Source organism: Meles meles, chromosome 14 (assembly GCF_922984935.1).
Source record: "Meles meles chromosome 14, mMelMel3.1 paternal haplotype, whole genome shotgun sequence".
Taxonomy (NCBI): domain Eukaryota; kingdom Metazoa; phylum Chordata; class Mammalia; order Carnivora; family Mustelidae; genus Meles; species Meles meles.
In genome coordinates, this window is record NC_060079.1 from 29,188,039 (window position 1) to 29,206,582 (window position 18,544).

At 34.6% G+C, this 18,544-nt stretch overlaps 1 protein-coding gene across 6 annotated transcripts in view; it reads left to right on the forward strand.

Annotated features, from left to right (window-relative positions):
* TSC22D1 (TSC22 domain family member 1) overlaps window positions 1-18,544 on the forward strand; it is a 145,725-nt gene that overhangs the window by 26,127 nt on the left and 101,054 nt on the right. Inside the window, exons 2-3 of one of the 6 annotated variants that reach the window (XR_006814926.1) lie at window positions 5,756-5,925; window positions 6,815-9,791. The exons of 1 other annotated variant lie outside the window; for it this stretch is intronic. Coding sequence is in view for 3 of the 5 variants with exons in the window: in XM_045978381.1 (XP_045834337.1) it covers window positions 5,769-6,060 (292 nt within the window). In the remaining 2 variants the exon portion in view is untranslated. Of the gene's footprint in view, window positions 1-4,456; window positions 4,615-5,755; window positions 9,792-18,544 lie in introns of those variants that run through there. 4 more of the 6 variants (XR_006814928.1, XM_045978382.1, XM_045978381.1 and 1 more) reach the window with 4 other exon arrangements.

The window sequence follows — 18,544 nt, forward strand, 5'->3', positions numbered from 1 at the left end:
CTTTTTTTTTTTCCCCAGTACCTTGTATATACTTTAGTATATGCTGGCCATTATAAGAACAAAACCAAATATTGCACAGTAGCAAAATAAAGAGGTGAAAAAGAGGTGAAAGTAATGGGCTGGGTTAATTATGAAAGGAATTTATGAGAGCAATTTAGAGCGTTTTCTTAAAATAGGCTTCTACTAAGGTTTTCTTGTCAAATCGAAGGGTCTTTTTCATTCAGAGGAGGCAATGGCAAATTTAAATGTTTTTGTGTTTAATCTTCTTGACCTTGAAGTTGCCTTTTTTATATGACATATATTTCTATGATTGCCTTTTATCTTTTATTCTGTAGTGGATTGACTATTTTAAAAAAATGCCTTGTGCATTGTTTCTTTATCTGTTGTACTTTATTGTATACCTTAATCAGTGAATCATGAAGACACATTGTTTGTCTCTTGTGTATCTGTTAACAAATACCTGATTTTTAAACCTAGTGGAGTAACTTGAATCCCAATAACATTTTTGGATAGTATCTTTTCCAAAGGGTGAAGAGAAAATATAGTGGTAAATCTTGAAATTTGGTAGTTCTTGAAGCAGTCTAATAATCAGGGTTTTCATTCTCATCACAATTTTTTTCTCTTTTAGGAAATTACTTTCCATAAGTGTCTACTCTCATAATGCTATGCATTCCTTAAGGTTTCAGTCTGCCTTATTTTCTTGTTTTTGAAGTGTATCTACTGGACAGTATATACAGAATTATGGATTAGAAGTAATCCTTTCCTTCAGAGTCAATACAATACTGTGGCTAACTAATTCTAAGGTAGCTGGTTTTGTCTGTTCATTCCTTTGCTTTTGGCAAGATCTCACTTTTTCAAACTTAATATTTAAAGTTGGATGTTCTAGCAATATCTGGTTTGTTTTCTTACTAATTTTGAATCTGGAAAAGAACATTAGAGAATCTATAATAGGTGTTATAATTTAGCTAAAATTTGTATCATCCTAGGATATGAGGTTCTGCCAACCATATTGGAAAATTAATCCTGAAAACTGATGACCCTCAAGAGACACATGAAAGTAATAACTTTAGATAATTTTTATTTTCTTTAAGATTAGAAAGTTGAACTTTTTAGTGTCTTCTTTAGATATTAGCCACTTCACAAAAATTATTCTTTTCTTACTTTTTGTTTCTTGATCAGTAGACCTCATTCACTTGTAAAACATTTACTGACTTAACTCACTGCACTAAATATCTCTATCTGGAAGTAGAGACTCAAGGTTTCTGTTACGGTTGTTCTTTGATTTTCTTCTTACTGCCATGCAGCTGGGACTGTTCTGGGCACCTGGAGGGGTTTGTGAGAAATTCTTTTTCTTTATAGACTTGCCTTAGAACCAGTAAGAATGAGTGATAAAAGATGAGTAAGAAGAATATGTTCTATCATGTGTCCAATTTAGCCTGGAATGTTTTGTTTTATAGGTAATTTATAAATCTGTAAGTTAGCAAGTTCAATTTTAGTCAACTATAATACAAGGGAATAGAATTAGTCTTTATAGAAACATACTGCTTTATTTCATTGCTTAAAAATGATTGGGCTAGGGGCGCCTGGGTGGCTCAGTGGGTTAAAGCCTCTGCCTTCGGCTCAGGTCATGATCCCAGGGTCCTGGGATCGAGCACCGCATCCGGCTCTCTGCTCGGCAGGGAGCCTGCTTCCCTTCCTCTCTCTCTGCCTCTCTGCCTACCTGTGATCTCTGTCTGTCCCATAAATAAATAAAATCTTTAAAAAAAAAAAAATGATTGGGCTTATGGGGCGCCTGAGTGGCTCAGTGGATTAAGCTGCTGCCTTCGGCTCAGGTCATGATCTCAGGGTCCTGGGATCGAGCCCCGCATCAGGCTCTCTGTTCCGCAGGGAGCCTGCTTCCTCCTCTCTCTCTGCCTGCCTCTCTGCCTACATGTGATCTCTCTCTCTCTGTCAAATAAATAAATAAAATCTTAAAAAAAAAAAAATGATTGGGCTTACCTTTTTCTCTTCAGTATTAGAAATGCTTAAAACTAATAAGCAGTATATGCCCATTTAATATAAATTTAGTGTTGAGAAGAAATATTGCAAATAGTCTAGTTTGCACATTTTGGGAGAATTTGTTGTAGTGATATTTAAATATAAAATACTTAGATTTATTTCTGATTTGAATATAACTGGATTTTCAGTAAGAGTCTTTAAAAATTTAAATATTATTGGTAATATTCAAATGATTGTATTGAGGTGTAGTGGATTAATAGACCTCCTAACATCCATTTGAGTTCCTTCATGGCATTTTAACACTGTTGATTTTGTTAGCTTTGTTTTGGAATTTATTCTCTAGTGGTTGAAATAAAAGTTCTCTAGTGGTGTGCTAATTCTTTTCATCTCTTTAAACATCACATAGGAGAATGCTGCCTATTAAAATAGAATTAAGTGAGGTCCTACTGTGTCATTATTAAGAGCCTTTATCAATAGTAGTCTCACAAAGGCTGCTCATTCTTGTTTGAATAATTATCTCATTTTGAAAGTGCCTTTACATTTTTCTTTATAAATGATATATTATCAAATCCACAGTTCTTCATAAATAATTAAGTCCTGAAGCAAGAGAGATACTGGCTCTCTTCAGTGATTCAAAATAATTTCTATTTAAGGAAATCTGTCTATTCAGTTTTTGAGTATGAATCTGTTGAATCCACAAGTTTTAGTATATCAGGCAAAGTAAAGATGTTATTTCCTGAAAGTCATCTCACTTGGGAGAAATTAATGAGTGGATATACTTCTCTAGCCCTATAACCTATCCTAAGAACATTTGTTTTTCTTTTTAACGTGTTTGTATTTTTAAGTTATGAACCCCGTGGGGTATGGTAAATAAATCAAGGGTTTAGAGCTTCTACTGTAGAAGAAATTATAAACTTAGCCTACTGTTAATCAGAGCAAGCTATGATTTCTTAGTTGTTCTTCATTTTCAAAATGAAGTGAGCCTGTAACTTAAAAAACAATTTACTAGTTGTATTTCCTCTTCCCAAATGGAATGCTCCCTTTTTTTCATCAGATGTACTGTTACTACTGATAGTATTCAAGAAATGAAGGAGAGCTGGGAAATTTGGAAAATCATAGCTTTATGGTCTCTGAATTTATTTTTTCAAACTGTATCTTAAAGTAGTTAAGGTTTACTTAGATCTCATCGATTTGGAAATCTTTAATCTTATGGTTTATATTAAGATATTAAACCTGAAAAAGAATGTTTTGCCAAGGAAGTTGATTAGAAAAGACTAAAGGGTGATTTTTTTAATAATTAAAAAAATCCTTGAATAGCACCTTGTTAGCACAATATACAGTAGTCCCTCCTTATCTATATGGGTTACATTCCAAGACTCCCAGTGGATATCTGAAACATCAGGTTATACTGAGCCCTGTTTGTACTGTGTCTTTGCCTGTATATAACATACCTCTGGTAAAGTTTAATTTATAAATTAGATACAGCAAGAGATAACAATAATAAAATAGAACAGTGATAATATATGGAAGTATAAGTTATGAAAATGTGGTTTCTCTTTCAAAATCTTATTATATGTACTTACCCCTCCATTTGTAATGATGTGAGATGATGAGGTGCTTAGCGATGAGATGAAGTGAGTTGAATGGCATATGCATTGTGACATAGAGTTAGGCTGCTGTTGACCTGACGAAGTGTCAGAGGATCAGCTGCTTCCGGATCGTGGTTGAACAGGGTAACTGGAACCACGAGAGCAAAGTCATGGGGGGTTTTGTAGGTATGCCTAAGATACTGTAGGTGCAGTGAATACATAAATAAGCTAGCTCTGATGTACTAATTCTAAGCCTTTCTCATCTGTTAAAAAGCCACCCCTTAAGAACTCCAGTTGTGGAATTCTTTGTTAATCTATTTGGGATTTAAAAAAAAAATTTTTTTTTTTTTGACTCTTGAAAATACCTAGAGTACAGTTCTTGTGATAATTTAGTATTCAGATCTTTTTCTAATTTGTACTCTTTTCCTCTCATCATCCCTCATATACCTCCTCAGTGTGGTTACACTGTAAAATACTGTTGTAAGCTATTGTTCAAAAAGGGTAGTCTTCAAAACTAACAGACTTTAGGACTTAAAATCTATTGGAAACTTAAAGTAAAAAATCAGCTGCCACGCAGTCTCGTGGAGTACTTCTGTAGTTACTTATTTGATACCTCTTGCTAGGTGGCAGTTTTCACCCCCTTGACGTCTTTTAGATTTCTTTTCCCCCTTCTTTACATTTTGGAAATCACAGATTTGGTGGTTAATTTCATAGGTGTTCTTTTCTTAGTCCAAACTGTTTTTATTTCTCACTTGTACAGAATTGAGTATATTCCTAAAGCAGAAGGGTTAGATTGTCTTTCTTCTTCAGGCTTTAAAAAAATTTGAGTCTAAATGTTGTTAGGTAATGGCATAACAATTCCTTTTCAGCTGTTGGTATATTTCCAAACTGGCTGGCAGAGCCAGGAGGAAGTGAAGGCCTTAAAACACTAACTTTGGTTGGTTGCTACCTTCTTAGTGCTGAGACTATAACCTTTGTTGGTTGATTGATAGAGAACAAGAGAGCACAATCCTCGTTCCACTAACAGGTAAGGAACCCTTCTGATAATGAGTTGGTGTGAGAGAAATTATTTGATAGCTTTTTTTTCTTAATTTATCCCCATATATAACATGTCCATGAAATAGTATAGTGTGACTATGTTCTATACAACAGAAATGTGCAGCACCTTTCTATTTAGGATAAGACCTGAAATTTAATAGGGATGTATCACTCTGTACCACAAAGTATAATTGATCTGTTTTCCACTATTAAAATTTATTCTGCAGTCCCTATAACTTTAAATACATATCTGCCTATCTTATTCTCCTTTCAGCTTTTTCCTTGATCAGATGCTATGTGCTTTGAACTTCCTTCTCTTATTTACTTTATTCCTATAATAAAATGAACTATTTTCCAGTATCTTTATCATCATCTATTATTTGGGTATGTCTTACTGCTTTAATTTCTGCATTGTAGCCCTTAATGATTTATTTCCTGGTCCTTCTTGACCCAAAACCAAATGATCATACATTTAAAAAAGATTTTTACATTGTATTACCTATGTCCACTATTCTACCCTCCCACTTTTAAATATGAGTGCTTGAAGAATAAATCTTTATCAGACAGTAGTCGTAACTTGATAAAATTTAGGCTTAGCTTTGTATTGCTGTAATATGGGACTGTAGTCTGATTAATTCTTTAAATTACTGAAGACTTAAAAATGAGAACAAATTCAGCTTCTTAGACAGTTCCCAAAGTTTAGTAGTAGTTCTGTTAATATGCTTGATTACTCTGTTTCTCCTTTTCAATCCATCTTCTTCTCTTTGACAGAAGAACTAACTGGGACTCCTCCTTTGATATATCTGAGGTCGAGTGCCTTTCCCCTGTCCCTTTAAGACAGCTTTGCTCTTGTTTCTAGTCATAATTTAATCATTTTTGATTCGGTCTTCCACTCGAAGTTGGGTGGTTTGTCACAGAGTATGTTATGGCTTACACCAAGATAGGTCCCTTCTTAATAGTTACTGAAGAATTAATCATTTGTGGTGACAGATTTCTAAAATTCAAATTAAGAAGGCACTAAAGTATGCCCAAAGGTAGCTCCTTTTTGTCCTGAGGATAAGTCATTACGAACTCAAATGACCAGAGAATGTAATTTCTTAATAAGAATTTTTTCTTAAATCTATATTCAGCTCTCTATTTCAGTGCTTCTCTCCTACCAGAGGTGCAAGGAGTGATCCTAGAACCACAGATACAGCCAAGACCACGGAGAGCTTTTGACGTCAGGGGTCCACTTTCTCCACTGAACCCTTGGAGGCAGAATATCCAGCTTCTGGAGAGAGTGGGAAAGGATAATAAACAAGTGGGTGCTTTCCATTATTTACTTGGGTTTATTTATAGATTGGAGTGTCCTTCCATTGCCCATTTAATTCTATTGGTATACTCCTTGGGTTCAGATAAGAACCAAGTGGGGCTGCAAGCTGTTTGTTTTTTCTAAGAATGCTTACTAGTGCCCATTCAAAAAAGAGACCTACAATTTATTTAATTTTCTCTCCAGATAATTAAAGCAGTGGATGATTTGGGGGCACTAGATTTGGTGACTGCCTGTGTAGTCCACAGGAATTTTAAGAAGGAATATTTGCCCATTTTAACCTTGAATGGTATTAGTGGACTTCTAAATGTTCTTTTATATTGCAGTAATTAAGAAGTTTTTGTATTTCATCTTTGGGCAAGCTGGACATCTGAACTCTCCTAATTTACACGGTCTGATGTCCAGGTGTTATCCTATGTGTTAGAACTTTTTGGTCTTTTTCCTACCTCAAACTTTAGGATTTCATATTAATTAGATCTTTTAGAAGATATGATGATAGTACCATTATGGTTTAACTGTCAAATTGAGGCTTCATTCTTTAATAAGATAAATGTGAATGATTATAAGTTTCAGGATGTATTATCCCTGAAAGCTATATTAAATATATACTCATAAGTAGTTTTCCAGTCCCTAGGAATAATGTTATTTGTGGCAAAGAGCCTTGTCCTAGATGTTTCCCATGGCATTAAGATGGATTTCTCTTAGTTTCTTTGATGCCAGGGGTAGGATCTGATTCCAGGAGGTTCTTATCATCTACAGTGGGTAGAACATGAACTTTGGTGTCTTTGGCAAGTTTTCATTTTTCCTTGGTGGATTCCTTCTGTGACTCCAGGTATCTTGATAATGGGAGACTGGTTTATTTGTTCTCTTAATTGCCCAGATTTCTTTCAACTGGTAAACATCATACTTCTTCAGCAAAAGGAACTCTTCTAGCAGAGCCTTCATGGATGATATCTGTCACACATGCAGCACCTGCAGTTTGGAAGGCAGTGGTGAACGGAGCCATGCAATATATCTAGAAGACACAAGGATGAGAGAGCCACCTGATCTTGTCATTTATAAACTTTAAGATTTACTCTGGTGTACTCTTGGTCTGGAAATGGAAAGGCTCAATAATGAAATAATTTTTTGAGATTGGAGTTTTACATGGCCATGCAGATATTCCTTTCTATTCAGAAGACTGAAATAGAGGAAGTATGAGAGACTCCTTTCTTTTAAAAGCAGCTCTCTGTTTCACTTAAAAGATTTGTGGGATTGAAAAATCACCTTAATGATGCAGGCAACCCCCCCTCCTTTTTTTTAAGTATTATAGGAGATCCCAAAAACTTCTGAAACTGTTTTTTGTTGCCTGACACTGAAAAGAACTAGTAAATTAAAGGTGAACTTCTTAATGATTCCCAAATTACTTTTAGTATTAGGATACAGTCTTTTAGCTTATCTTTTCTCTGGTCTTGAGCCTTAATTCTTATTTGTTAAATCAACAAAGATTCTAGCATGAAGTAAAAGAGACATCTTTTGAGATCACAGTAGCTTGGTCAGTCTTCTAAAATAGTAAATACCTATTAAATTTGAGGTATTGTTCTGCATTGAAGGCATACTAAAGTTTGAGTGATACTGAAATGAAGAAGTATTTTATTGAGCAAAGGCAATTAGTAGTATTAGAATAAGCCTCTACATGTGAATAAGTGTTGCAAAATCGTTCCCCAAATGGAAGGAGTTATCAAAATATTTCTGTTTTTCTCTTTGGTACCTATTAACTGGTCAGTCAAAAGCTATTAAAGAAGTTTCTAAAAGTTACCTGATGCTGCCAGTTTGTTTTATTTAGTATACTTTTTAGGAAAAGAAATTGTAGAGTTAGGAAGCATCTAAAATGTTTTAGGGATCTTGATGGTCTTAGGAACCACATATACTAAGTTATAACCCGGCCTTTATTCTTTCTTTCCATGAGACCTGTTTTTTTCCTCATTAATTATAAATTTTTGTATAGTACTTAAAAGTTTAAAAGAACAATTTGAACTAAAATTTCCATAGGGAGCTCTGAATTCCCACGAATGATTATAGCTTTTTATGCTTGATATGTTATTGTTAAATATGAATAAGACAGTCTTTACAAACACGTAAATTAAAACATACCAACCATTTTAGAAAGACTCAGGGGAAATGAAAGTGAAATTTGTTTGGAAATTAAGTTGAACTCTGAACCACAGTACCAACCAGTTTATGGCCTGTGCGATTATTAGCCTTTTGTTTCAGCTTTAAAGATGAAAAGTGATTTAATCTCTTAACCTCATGCTTTGATTAAATTTTAGCTCTGTTCCTTAAAGTGTGCAAAAGAAATGTAAGTGCATTTCCATTCACCTCATGCCACTAAAAGTTATTTAAAAGTGAACATTTTTGTATATTAATGTGAACTGATTTGTTTATTTAAACTTTTATTTTGATATATTTTCCTTTCAGATTTTTTTATATTTCGTGTCACTATGCAACCTATATTTTTCAGTGTTTATTTTATGATTATTAGTATAAGCTAATTTTTTTTCTAGAATGACTAATTGTGTAATATTTGTATTATGTGATCATTTGAAAACTAATAAATATTTTCTCCATGAAAAAAATGCACTTACTGATAAATGGCTTATTTTTGTTTCAGGAATAGACAATGAAAACAACTATTTTTAAGTGTATTTTAATTTTATGTGTCTTCCTCTAAGTATTTCTGAATATATATCCTATTATTGTGTATGTTGATCTTTTTTGAAAAAAAATTTTCAACCAACTGTTAAATTAAAATGATTCTCTATTGGGTCACCCAGTGCCAAATGTATTGAAATAGGTGATCTATTTAGTCTTTTTTTCCATTTTCCTGATTAGCTTCATCTTTGTTTCCAGAAGTGGGTTTCTTTCTTTCTTTCTTTTTTTTTTTTCCCTTTAGATGCTGTTTTGGTGTGTTCATTTTGCAAACCATTAAAACTCAAGGAAATATTGTAAATATCAGGAATAACATGGTCAAATCTTTTAAAGTGAGACTGATCAAAATATAACTCCTTACAAAATAGCATATAAAAGAAAAATCCTCGACCCAGAAAAAGAACATTTGGAAATATTGGCTGATTAGAGAACTACCCAGTTCACAAGAGCTGTTAACAAGAGAAGAAAAATGTTTTATATTTTAATGTTCTGTTTGAACAGATAATCATAGAAGGAGAAATCTTGACTTGACTCTTGCTTTTAACCTTATCAAGACAACATGGAAAAGGATGAAACTTGTTTTTTATGATTCTTTATAGCTACATAAACTTTAATTGAAGCCACTGGAACAATTTACCTTTTCTATGCATAGTCTGCTAGAAGCAAGAGGGGTTTCTCTTTCGATTCGAAGAAAACATTAGTAAGAAGTGGACTCCAAAAATTAAAACCATTGTGATGGGGTCCTAGGCAAGAAATAAAAGTTGAATTAATGACAACTTGTGGATTAAAATGAAACCGTTTGGCTCCCCAAAGAATCACTCTGAAAAAATAAAGAAAAAGGAAATTATGATTTTAGAATAGTTACTGTGTTTGGGGGGGGGGTTGTAAAAGGAAGCTAAAATTCTTGGCTTTATTACTCTGGTAAGTTTGGAAAAGGATTTAAGATTCTGTGGATAAAATTTTGTTTTTAGAATTAAAGCCATTAAAAGATTTCACAGATGTATTCCAATGGAAGGTTATATTTTTTTACTTGAATTCAAAAAATTATAAGCCTTAACTATATATGCATAAAAGAGTGGGGTGTGGGGGGTTTAAAATAAAAATTCTGTACCAGAAACTTCAAACATACTGTAAAGATAATGGTGAAATGAGAGTTTTAAACACTTTAATTTTCATTATGTGGACTCTTCCCTACACTGTCTTCAAAATAAAAACATTACAGAATGTTAAAATGGCTTACCTTTATATCTTTGAGGTATGAGAACATAGGCTTATTGTTCACCATCATTCACTGGATTAACTTTAGTATAAAATTTTGGTTTTGTTCTTTAGTGAGGAGACAAAATAGCTTTTGTTTAAAAAAAGTGAATGTCACATAAGCAATGTGGCTGACAAAAATACTGAACTTACAGTTTATTGTAAATACGAGCTCAGATCTTATTTTACTTTGCCATATTGAAACAACTGAGCAAAATGTCAGTGCTTAGATGTCCTAAGCAATTGCTTGCTTTCTATTCAGGTATTTTTATTTCCCATTAAAAAGATTGCATATTAATATAGTCCTAAAATGTGAAAGATTTTTGTTTTCAAACATGAGCATATAGGTGCTCTGAAATTCTTTTCCACTAGTATCCTCTAAGGTAATTAGATTACTGCAGTAAATGTTAGGGAACTTCAAAGTATGCTTCGGAGTTTTCAGGAATTATGATCAAAGGGATCTCTACTCAAGAGGTAAGGTCTGGCATAGGTAGAAAAATGTGAAATGTTTTAAATGTAATGTCTGATGGTAAAGTCAACTACAACAGATATCCTTAGATTTTCAGACAGGTGTAGAATTAGGAAAGTAATTTTTCCTAAAAATCTCTCCCAGAAAAAAGGATGAACCACAAATATGTTTTTGTAGGACTTTGGAGTGCATTTAGGTACATATATCCACAGACATTGTACCTTTGGTGTACTTAAGCCTCCTGTATTTCAGGGCATCTTTTACCTGTGCTCTCTTAGTGTTCATCATCCATTTTCAATTCAGGATTTCTTAAGCTCTGAGCACTATTAAAATATTGTAATTTGTATGGAAAGTTGAGTGTATGTTCCATGAGATTATTGCCTGGCTTCATTTTGCCTGTTTTAGTTACGTGATATCTAGAACCTAGAAAACAGTTGTACTGAATAATGTTTATCTTGGCTTGAGAAACTAATTTGAGTTTTAAAAGCATTCATTTATGCTGTAACTTGGGGGAATTTGTTACATAATTCTTATGTCAGGTAGTATATAAGATCATTTAGAGAAAAATGTTACGCTGTTATTCTCAGAGGAATATTAAGTAGGTTCACAGTGAAGTGTTAGTATATACTATTTAGTATATCTAGAATCAAAGGAAAATGCAATATTCAATACAAATGATCTAGAAAAATGATTTAGGTTTTTTTTTTTTCCCCTAGAAATACTAGTATAGTCTATTCAATAGATGGTAACATAGAAACCACAATAATCTTCCATCCTGTCTTTTAATTCTTATAAGAACACTAGCTTGTGGACATTTGGTGTTTAGTTAAAATAGTTGGCTATATTTGTTCCACTTTCACCTTTATGGTAGAGCAAATGATAATGTTGATATGTGAACCCGAGCGAGAACTCACTACTTCATGAGGCAGATGATTTCATGTTCAGGATGCCCTAATGGTGGAAGTTGATCCAGGGTTTGCTTCCATGTCATATTTTATTTGAAAATTACTGTAGACCTCTAGTTTAGCACCTTTGTTTTATATACAAAGGAATGACTATCCAGGAATATCTCCTGTATTTCTGATACCACACAATAGGTATACAGTTGTAGGACCCGAGTCTCTTGACTGCGAGCTCAGGGATCTGTACTCTGCTGCCTCCTCGTGTTGTTCCTAGTTCTGGACAACATGAAGCAAATCTGATTTCCTTCAACTATGCCAGCCTCCAGATGTTTTAAGGTGACTGTAATACTGTATAAATTTCAAGCCCGTTTTGTAGTTGTTTTTATTTCTAAATAGATGAAGCACCTCCATCTTACTGCCTTTATTCATGTAACATAGTTTTGAAATCCTTAAAGGTTTTTTAGATCTTCTCTGAACATGCTTCTGTTTATTGTTGTTCTTAAGGTGTGACAACACAGTACAGGTTTGTTCAGCCTGTTGGGCCCTAGAGCACTCATGTCCCTTTGTTTATCCTTACATATCCAGTAAGGTGCGTAATTTTAAGTTCCATAGTGATATGCAAAATATTTCATATCTAAAGATTAGTAGTCTTTATGTATAGGCAAATATGTACAGTTCAGTGGGAAAGAAAAAACTAATACCTAAGACCTTGAGAAGTCACAGTTTAGAAAACATGGTCTTCCATTTTTTGCTTGCTTAGTTCTGACTCAGATTAACTATCAGTTCCATTTTAAATGACTTGTATACTGTGAAATGTTATTTTTCAGGTTGTCCTTGCTAATTTAAGGGTAACCAGGCCCATTGGAGCTAAACTGTTGACACGTGACTGACAAAGAGAAGAAAACCAACTTTGGTTTAGTAACATAATTAAAATTAGAAACAAAAAGCTGCTTCAGTGGAAAGGTTTGGGATATATCCCAAGCAGCAGAAGATGGTGAAGTAGCCACCCTGGAAATCTAAGAATGTGGCCTGAGTTCTCATGAAGGCATAGTCTTATGGTGCCTCTTGAAATGTAGTGGGATACTCTGCTAGAGCAATGTTTTAGCATAACAGCATTTTAAATTATCAGTTATTTAGCTTTTTTCACCCAGATTTTTAAATTGAGCTCCTGTAAGGCACAAGGTGTTTGTTTAATGGTTGCATGTACCTCACAGGGTACACGTTGACCTTTGTTTGAGAAATACTGGTTTGAAATTGGGTATGTTACCCTACCTGAGTTAGAATTCTAGGGCACATGAGGGAGAAGAGAACACACACGTGCCTGCTCTATGCAGCTTTGGCCAGCTGCTTTATGTATATTTACCCAATTTAATCCAACTGATCTGTGAGAAAGGAAAGGTAATTTTTTTTTTTCAGTTTACGCACAAAGATGCAGAAGCCCAGAGGTTTCAGAATCTGCCCAAGGGCACATAATCATAAGCAACAAAGATGGCATTTGAAAGATCTAAGTGGAAAGAATTCTATTGCACCATTGATTGCCAAACATCTTTACCAGAAAGAACGCATGTTCTCAGGAACATTTTTTATAGAACATCGGTGTTTAAAGTAGATAAGAGGGGTATTTTACTTAGTATGTATTTTTAAGTTGACTCTTTTTAAAAAACTAATTTTTAGTTTTATCGGGAAATTGACCAGAAAGTACAGAGACCCTGTTTCCCCTCCCGTAACATATAACCTGTTTTCCTCCCATAGTTTACCTTATTAACCTCTTGCTTTTGTGTGGCACATTGGTTGCTCTTAATGAACTAATGTTGATAGACATCATTAGGGTTTATTCTTGAGTCATACAGTTCTTTGGGTCTTGCTGAATATTTTTTTATCAATGTTAATGAGAGATACTGATCTTTAATTTTCCTTTCTTGTAATGTCTTGGTCTGATTTTGATATTAGATTTGCCTCAGAATGAATGAGGAATTGTTCAGCTTGTTCCTACTTTCTGAAAGAGATCGCAGGAAGTTGGTATCATCTCATTAAATATTTGGTAGAATTCACCAGTGAAGCCACCTGCGCTTGGTGCTTTCTTTCTTTTTTTTTTTTTTTTAAGATTTTATTTATTTATTTGACAGATAGAGATCACAAGTAGAGAGGCAGGCAGAGAGAGAGAGAGGAGGAAGCAGGCTCCCCGCCAAGGAGCCCGATGCGGGGCTCGATCCCGGACCCTGGGATCATGACCTGAGCGAAAGGCAGAGGCTTTAACCCACTGAGCCACCCAGGCGCCCCGCTTGGTGCTTTCTGTTTATGAAGGTTATTAATTATTGATTCAGTTTCTTAATACAGATAACCTTATTCAGTTTGTTTCTTCTTGTGTAAGTTTTGGCAGATTGTATCTTTTAGGGAATTGGTTCATTTCATCTAAGTTTTTAAATTTGTGTTGATAGAGTTGTTCATAATACTCCTTATTAGCCTTTTATAGTCCAAGGGACCGGCTACAATGACCCCTCTTTGATTTGTAGTATTAGTTGTTCCTTGTTTCCTTTTAATTGTTAGCGTGGCCAGAGATTTATCAGTTTCATTGACAAAACAGTCAGATTTTGGTTTAGTTCCCCCCCCTATTTTACAGTTTTCAGTTTCATTGATTTCTGTTCTAATTTTTATTTCTTTAACTTGCCTTATGTTTATATTGCTCTTCTTTCTAAGCATTGTTTTTTTGTACTATTCCAGTATTTTGGTAAGTTGTATTTTCATCTTATAGTTTGAAATATTTTAAAATATCTCTTGAGAATTTTTAATTTATTTTTTTACACTAGTGTGTTATCTTGAAATATGTTCTCCAGGTATTTTGGGATTTCCATCTACCTGTAAATACTTGTTATTTGTTATTGACTTTGTTTAAATTCCACCATGGCTTGAGAGCATACTTAGTGTTACTTCTATTCTTTTAAATTTTTTTTATGATGTGTTTTATGGCCCTTTATCATGGTGAGTGTTCAGTGTGAGCTTGAGAAGGCATAGTTTGTTGTTGGATGAAGTTTTCTTTGGGTGTCACTTAAGTCCAGTTGATTGGTACTGTTCAGTTCAACTCTGTATTTTTTCTGCCTGCTGGATCTCTCAGGTACTGATAGGGATAGAACAGTGTTGAAGTCTTTAAGTGTAATAAATAGATTTTTTTTTTTAAGATTTTTTTTTTTTAAGATTTTGTTTATTTATTTGACAGACAGAGATCTCAAGTAGGCAGAGAGGCGGGCAGAGAGAGAGGAGGAAGCAGGCTCCCTGCTGAGCAGAGAGCCTGATGCGGGGCTCCATCCCAGGACCCTGGGATCATGACCTGAACCGAAGGCAGAGGCTTTAAACTACTGAGCCACACAGGCACGCCAAGTATAATAGATTGATTAATCAATTTCTTATTTTAGTTCTATCAGTTTTTTGCCTCATATATTTTGATGTGCTATTGTTAGGCCAGTGTATATTAAGACTTGTGATGTCTTCATGGAAAATTGATCCTTTCATTAGGTAATGACTCTCTTTATCCCTGGTAACTTTTACTTGTGATGAAGTTTGCATTTCCTGAAATTAATGAAGCTGTTCTAGCTCTATTTTGATTACTGTTATTGTTGTATAATTTCTTTATCCTTTTACTTTAATCTACATATATCTTTATAATTAAAGTGGGTTTCTTATAGACCCCTTTTATCTACATGTATCTTTAAAGTAGGTCTTGTTTTTTTATCTGCTTGGTAGGCTTTGTCTTTTAATTGATCTATTTCAGCCATTTACATTTAAAGCAATTGTTGATATAGTTGGATTAATAATGTTGTTTGTAACTTTTCATTGTCTTTGTTTTTTTAAAATATATTTTGCCTTCCCCTCCTTTATTTTTTCTGATCTTGAGTATTGCATATAATTCCATTTGCTCTCTTAGCATACTTCTAAAACTTTTTTTTAGTTGTTGCCTTAGAGTTTGCAGTATACATTTATAACTAATCTACCTTTAAATAATACATACCGCTTCATGGATAGTGCAAGTATCTTGATAATAGAGTATTTCTGCTTTTTCACTCCTATCGCTAACAACATTGCTGTCCTTTATTTCACTTTTCCTTAAGCTCTAATCAACCAAAATATTGTAGCTTTCATTTTGAACAAACTGTGTTAACATCAATTTTTATAAAAAGTTTGAAAAGTTTTAAAAAATTTTGTTTTGCCTTTTGAAATTACTTCTCTGATGCTCTTCCAAAAGGAAATTATTTAGACCCATGACCTACGTAAACTTTCTTTTCTCTGGAGAACTTATTTTAGCATTTCTTTCAAGGCAGGTCCACTGACAAATTCCCTCCATTTTTGTGTGAGAAAATTTCTTTTTCTTCTTTTATTTGCAAGGATACCTTTGCTGTATACAAAATTCTAGATTGGTAGGCTTGTTTTTTTTGTTGTTGTTTTTTGTTTTTTCTTTTAACACTTTATTCATTCTGTCTTCTTGCTTGTATGATTTTTGAAGAAATATCTGATGTAATTGTTATCCTTATTCCTCTATAGGTCACATTTCTTCTTCTCCCCACTCCTACCTGTGGCTTCTTTCAAGATTTTTCCTTTGTCTTTGATTTTCTACAGTTTGAATGTGATATGCCTAAGTGTAGATATTTTGGATTTATCCTGTGTCATATTCTCTGAGCTTCCTGGATCTGTGCTCTAGGGTTTCATAAATTTTGGAAAATTCTCAGGCATTAGTTTTTCAAGTATTTCTCTAGTTCCTTTTTCTCTTCTCCTCCTGGTATTCCCATTGTGCATATGTTACCTCTTTTAAAATTGTCCTGTAGCTTTTGGATATTCCTTTTTTCCCTTCTTTTTTCTGTTTAGGAAGTTTCTGTTGACATGTCATTTTAGTTCACCGATTCTTAGACTATGTGCAGCCTACTTATGAGCCCATTAAGTACAGTCTTCATTTCTGACTTCGATTTTGAGTCCTTACATTTCTTTTTGATTCTTTCTTAGAGTTATATTTCCCATCCGTTTTTGAATATTATCCCCTTTTTCCATTAGAGCTTTTAGTGTATTAGTAGTTATCTGAAATTTTTGGTCTAGTAGTTCAAACTATCTGCCATATCTGAATCTGGTTCTGATGCTTGCTTGGATACTCAGATTTTGTGTGTGCATGTGTTTTTGTTCTTGTTTTTTAATCTTTTAGGGTGCTTTACTATTTTTTGTTAAATGCTAGACATGCTGTATTGGAAAAGGAACTTGGGCAAATAGGTCTATAGTGAGGTTTTATGTTGATCTGGCTAGGTGTTGGTCTGTTTACTGTTTGTTCTATCTGTGTGTGTCAGAGGCTGAAATTACCTCTATGTGCTTTTTGTGGGGGGCCAATCTGTTTTCTTTGGGATTCCTTAGAGACTTCTTTATAAACAGAATCCGAGCCTTGCCATTCTTTCGCTAGTTCCTTATTGATGTAGTGGGTAAGGTGTGGGGATAGGGGAAGTGCTTTGTGGTCCTATCATTAGGTCTCAGTCTTTTAGCAGACTCTGCTGTTGGCTTTCACCTTCTCAAGTGCCCTGCTTTCCCCATATGAGACCTGAAGGCTAGAAAGGGCCTGATTTGGATACTTCCCTTTCTCCATTTTGTTATGCTTTGGTACAGTAATATTCCTTGTGGAAGCCCTTTGTTAAAGAGAACCATATGCTTTGGGTATATTTCCTTCTCTTGCCTCCAGGAGTAGAGGGGTTTTTTCTCTGTTCAATACCCTGCAAATCTGGTGGGGCTTCTGGGGATAAAATTTATGGAAATGTAAGAGACTTCATAAGGTTGATTTCCTAGGAATTTTTAATCTGTCAAGCTTATGAGCTCTCTGTCTCTGACTCTCAGTTCCTTTTACATTTTTCTACCCAGCGGGCTCCAGTAGTGATTTTTCCTGGTAAGCTGCTGATACTTGTATTTGCCTGGTACCTCACTTTTGGAGCTGGAGGTTGGTCCTGTAACCTTGGTTCTCTGATGGATTGAAGAGGAGATATTGATTTTCAGTTTCGCTCTTTTCTTGTGTGCTCTGAAAGCACAGCTTTTACTTGTTGGACTGGAAACTGGAAGTCACTGAGCATTTTTAAATATTCGAATTTGACTTCAAATTGGTTTGTGTCTTTTCACAGGTAATGGAGACTTCTAAGCTGTATTACATTTATTTAATTTGGTTCATTTAATCCTATTGATCATCTGCCTACTAAATTTCATGCATCTCCCAAGCTTTGGTGATAATGAAGATGCTTCTACCCTTGTACACCTCTTTGCAAAATCTTTTGCTATTATCGTTGTCCTCCAGATCCTGAATGTATCTTTTGTATCTTGTCAAGGACTTTGTGTCTTTAGTACTTTATCTTTTTTTTTTTTTAAAAGATTTTATTTATTTATTTGACAGAGAGAGATCACAAGTAGGCAGATAGGCAGGCAGAGAGAGTGAGAGGGAAGCAGGCTCCCTGCCGAGCAGAGAGCCCGATGCGGGACTCAATCCCAGACCCTGAGATCATGACCTGAGCTGAAGGCAGAGGCTTAAACCACTGAGCCACCCAGGCGCCCAGTACTTTATCTTTTTATGAGCAAATCTCCCTCTCTTTTGGATCCTTAGTGTATCGTTATTTTAGTCCTGTATCATCTTAAGTAAAGGAACTTTGATTCTTTCCCCACCCTCTAACTTCGGCGGTCTCTGTTCACTCTTACTGTCTACTCAGTAAGTAAGTAAGTTATAGTTTCTCAAGTTTTATTTATTTTTCAGTCTATTCCTATCTGGCTTTTGCATGTAATACCACTAGGATTGCTCTTGTCAAAGTCACCCAGGTCCTCGTTGTTGCCAAATCCATTAGACACTTACCTGTGCCTTTTTATTTGATCTTTTAACAGAATTCAGTGTAGTTGAACACTTCTACCTTTCGAAATGCCCTTTTCTTAACTTCCGTAACAGCATATGCTTTTGGTTTTCCTTCCTGCCTTTACTTTTTAGTTCCTGTCGCTCCTCTCATTCTTTCATCCAACTTCGGAAAGTAGTTCAGTGCTCAGTCCTTGAGCTTTTCTTTTAACCTCTTCTCCCTTTACACTTTATTTATTTATTTGGTCTCTATATCCAACATGGGACTTGAACTCAACCCCAAGATCAAGAGTTGCACGCTTTTCTGACTGAGCCAAACAGGTGTCCCCTTAGATGAGCTTATCCATTACCATGGCTTAATACTTTTGTTAACTCTGCCCAAATCTGTCCCCAGTCCTTCCTCAAAGCTCCAGTCTTGATACTCACTTGGATAATTAAAGTAAAGTGTTT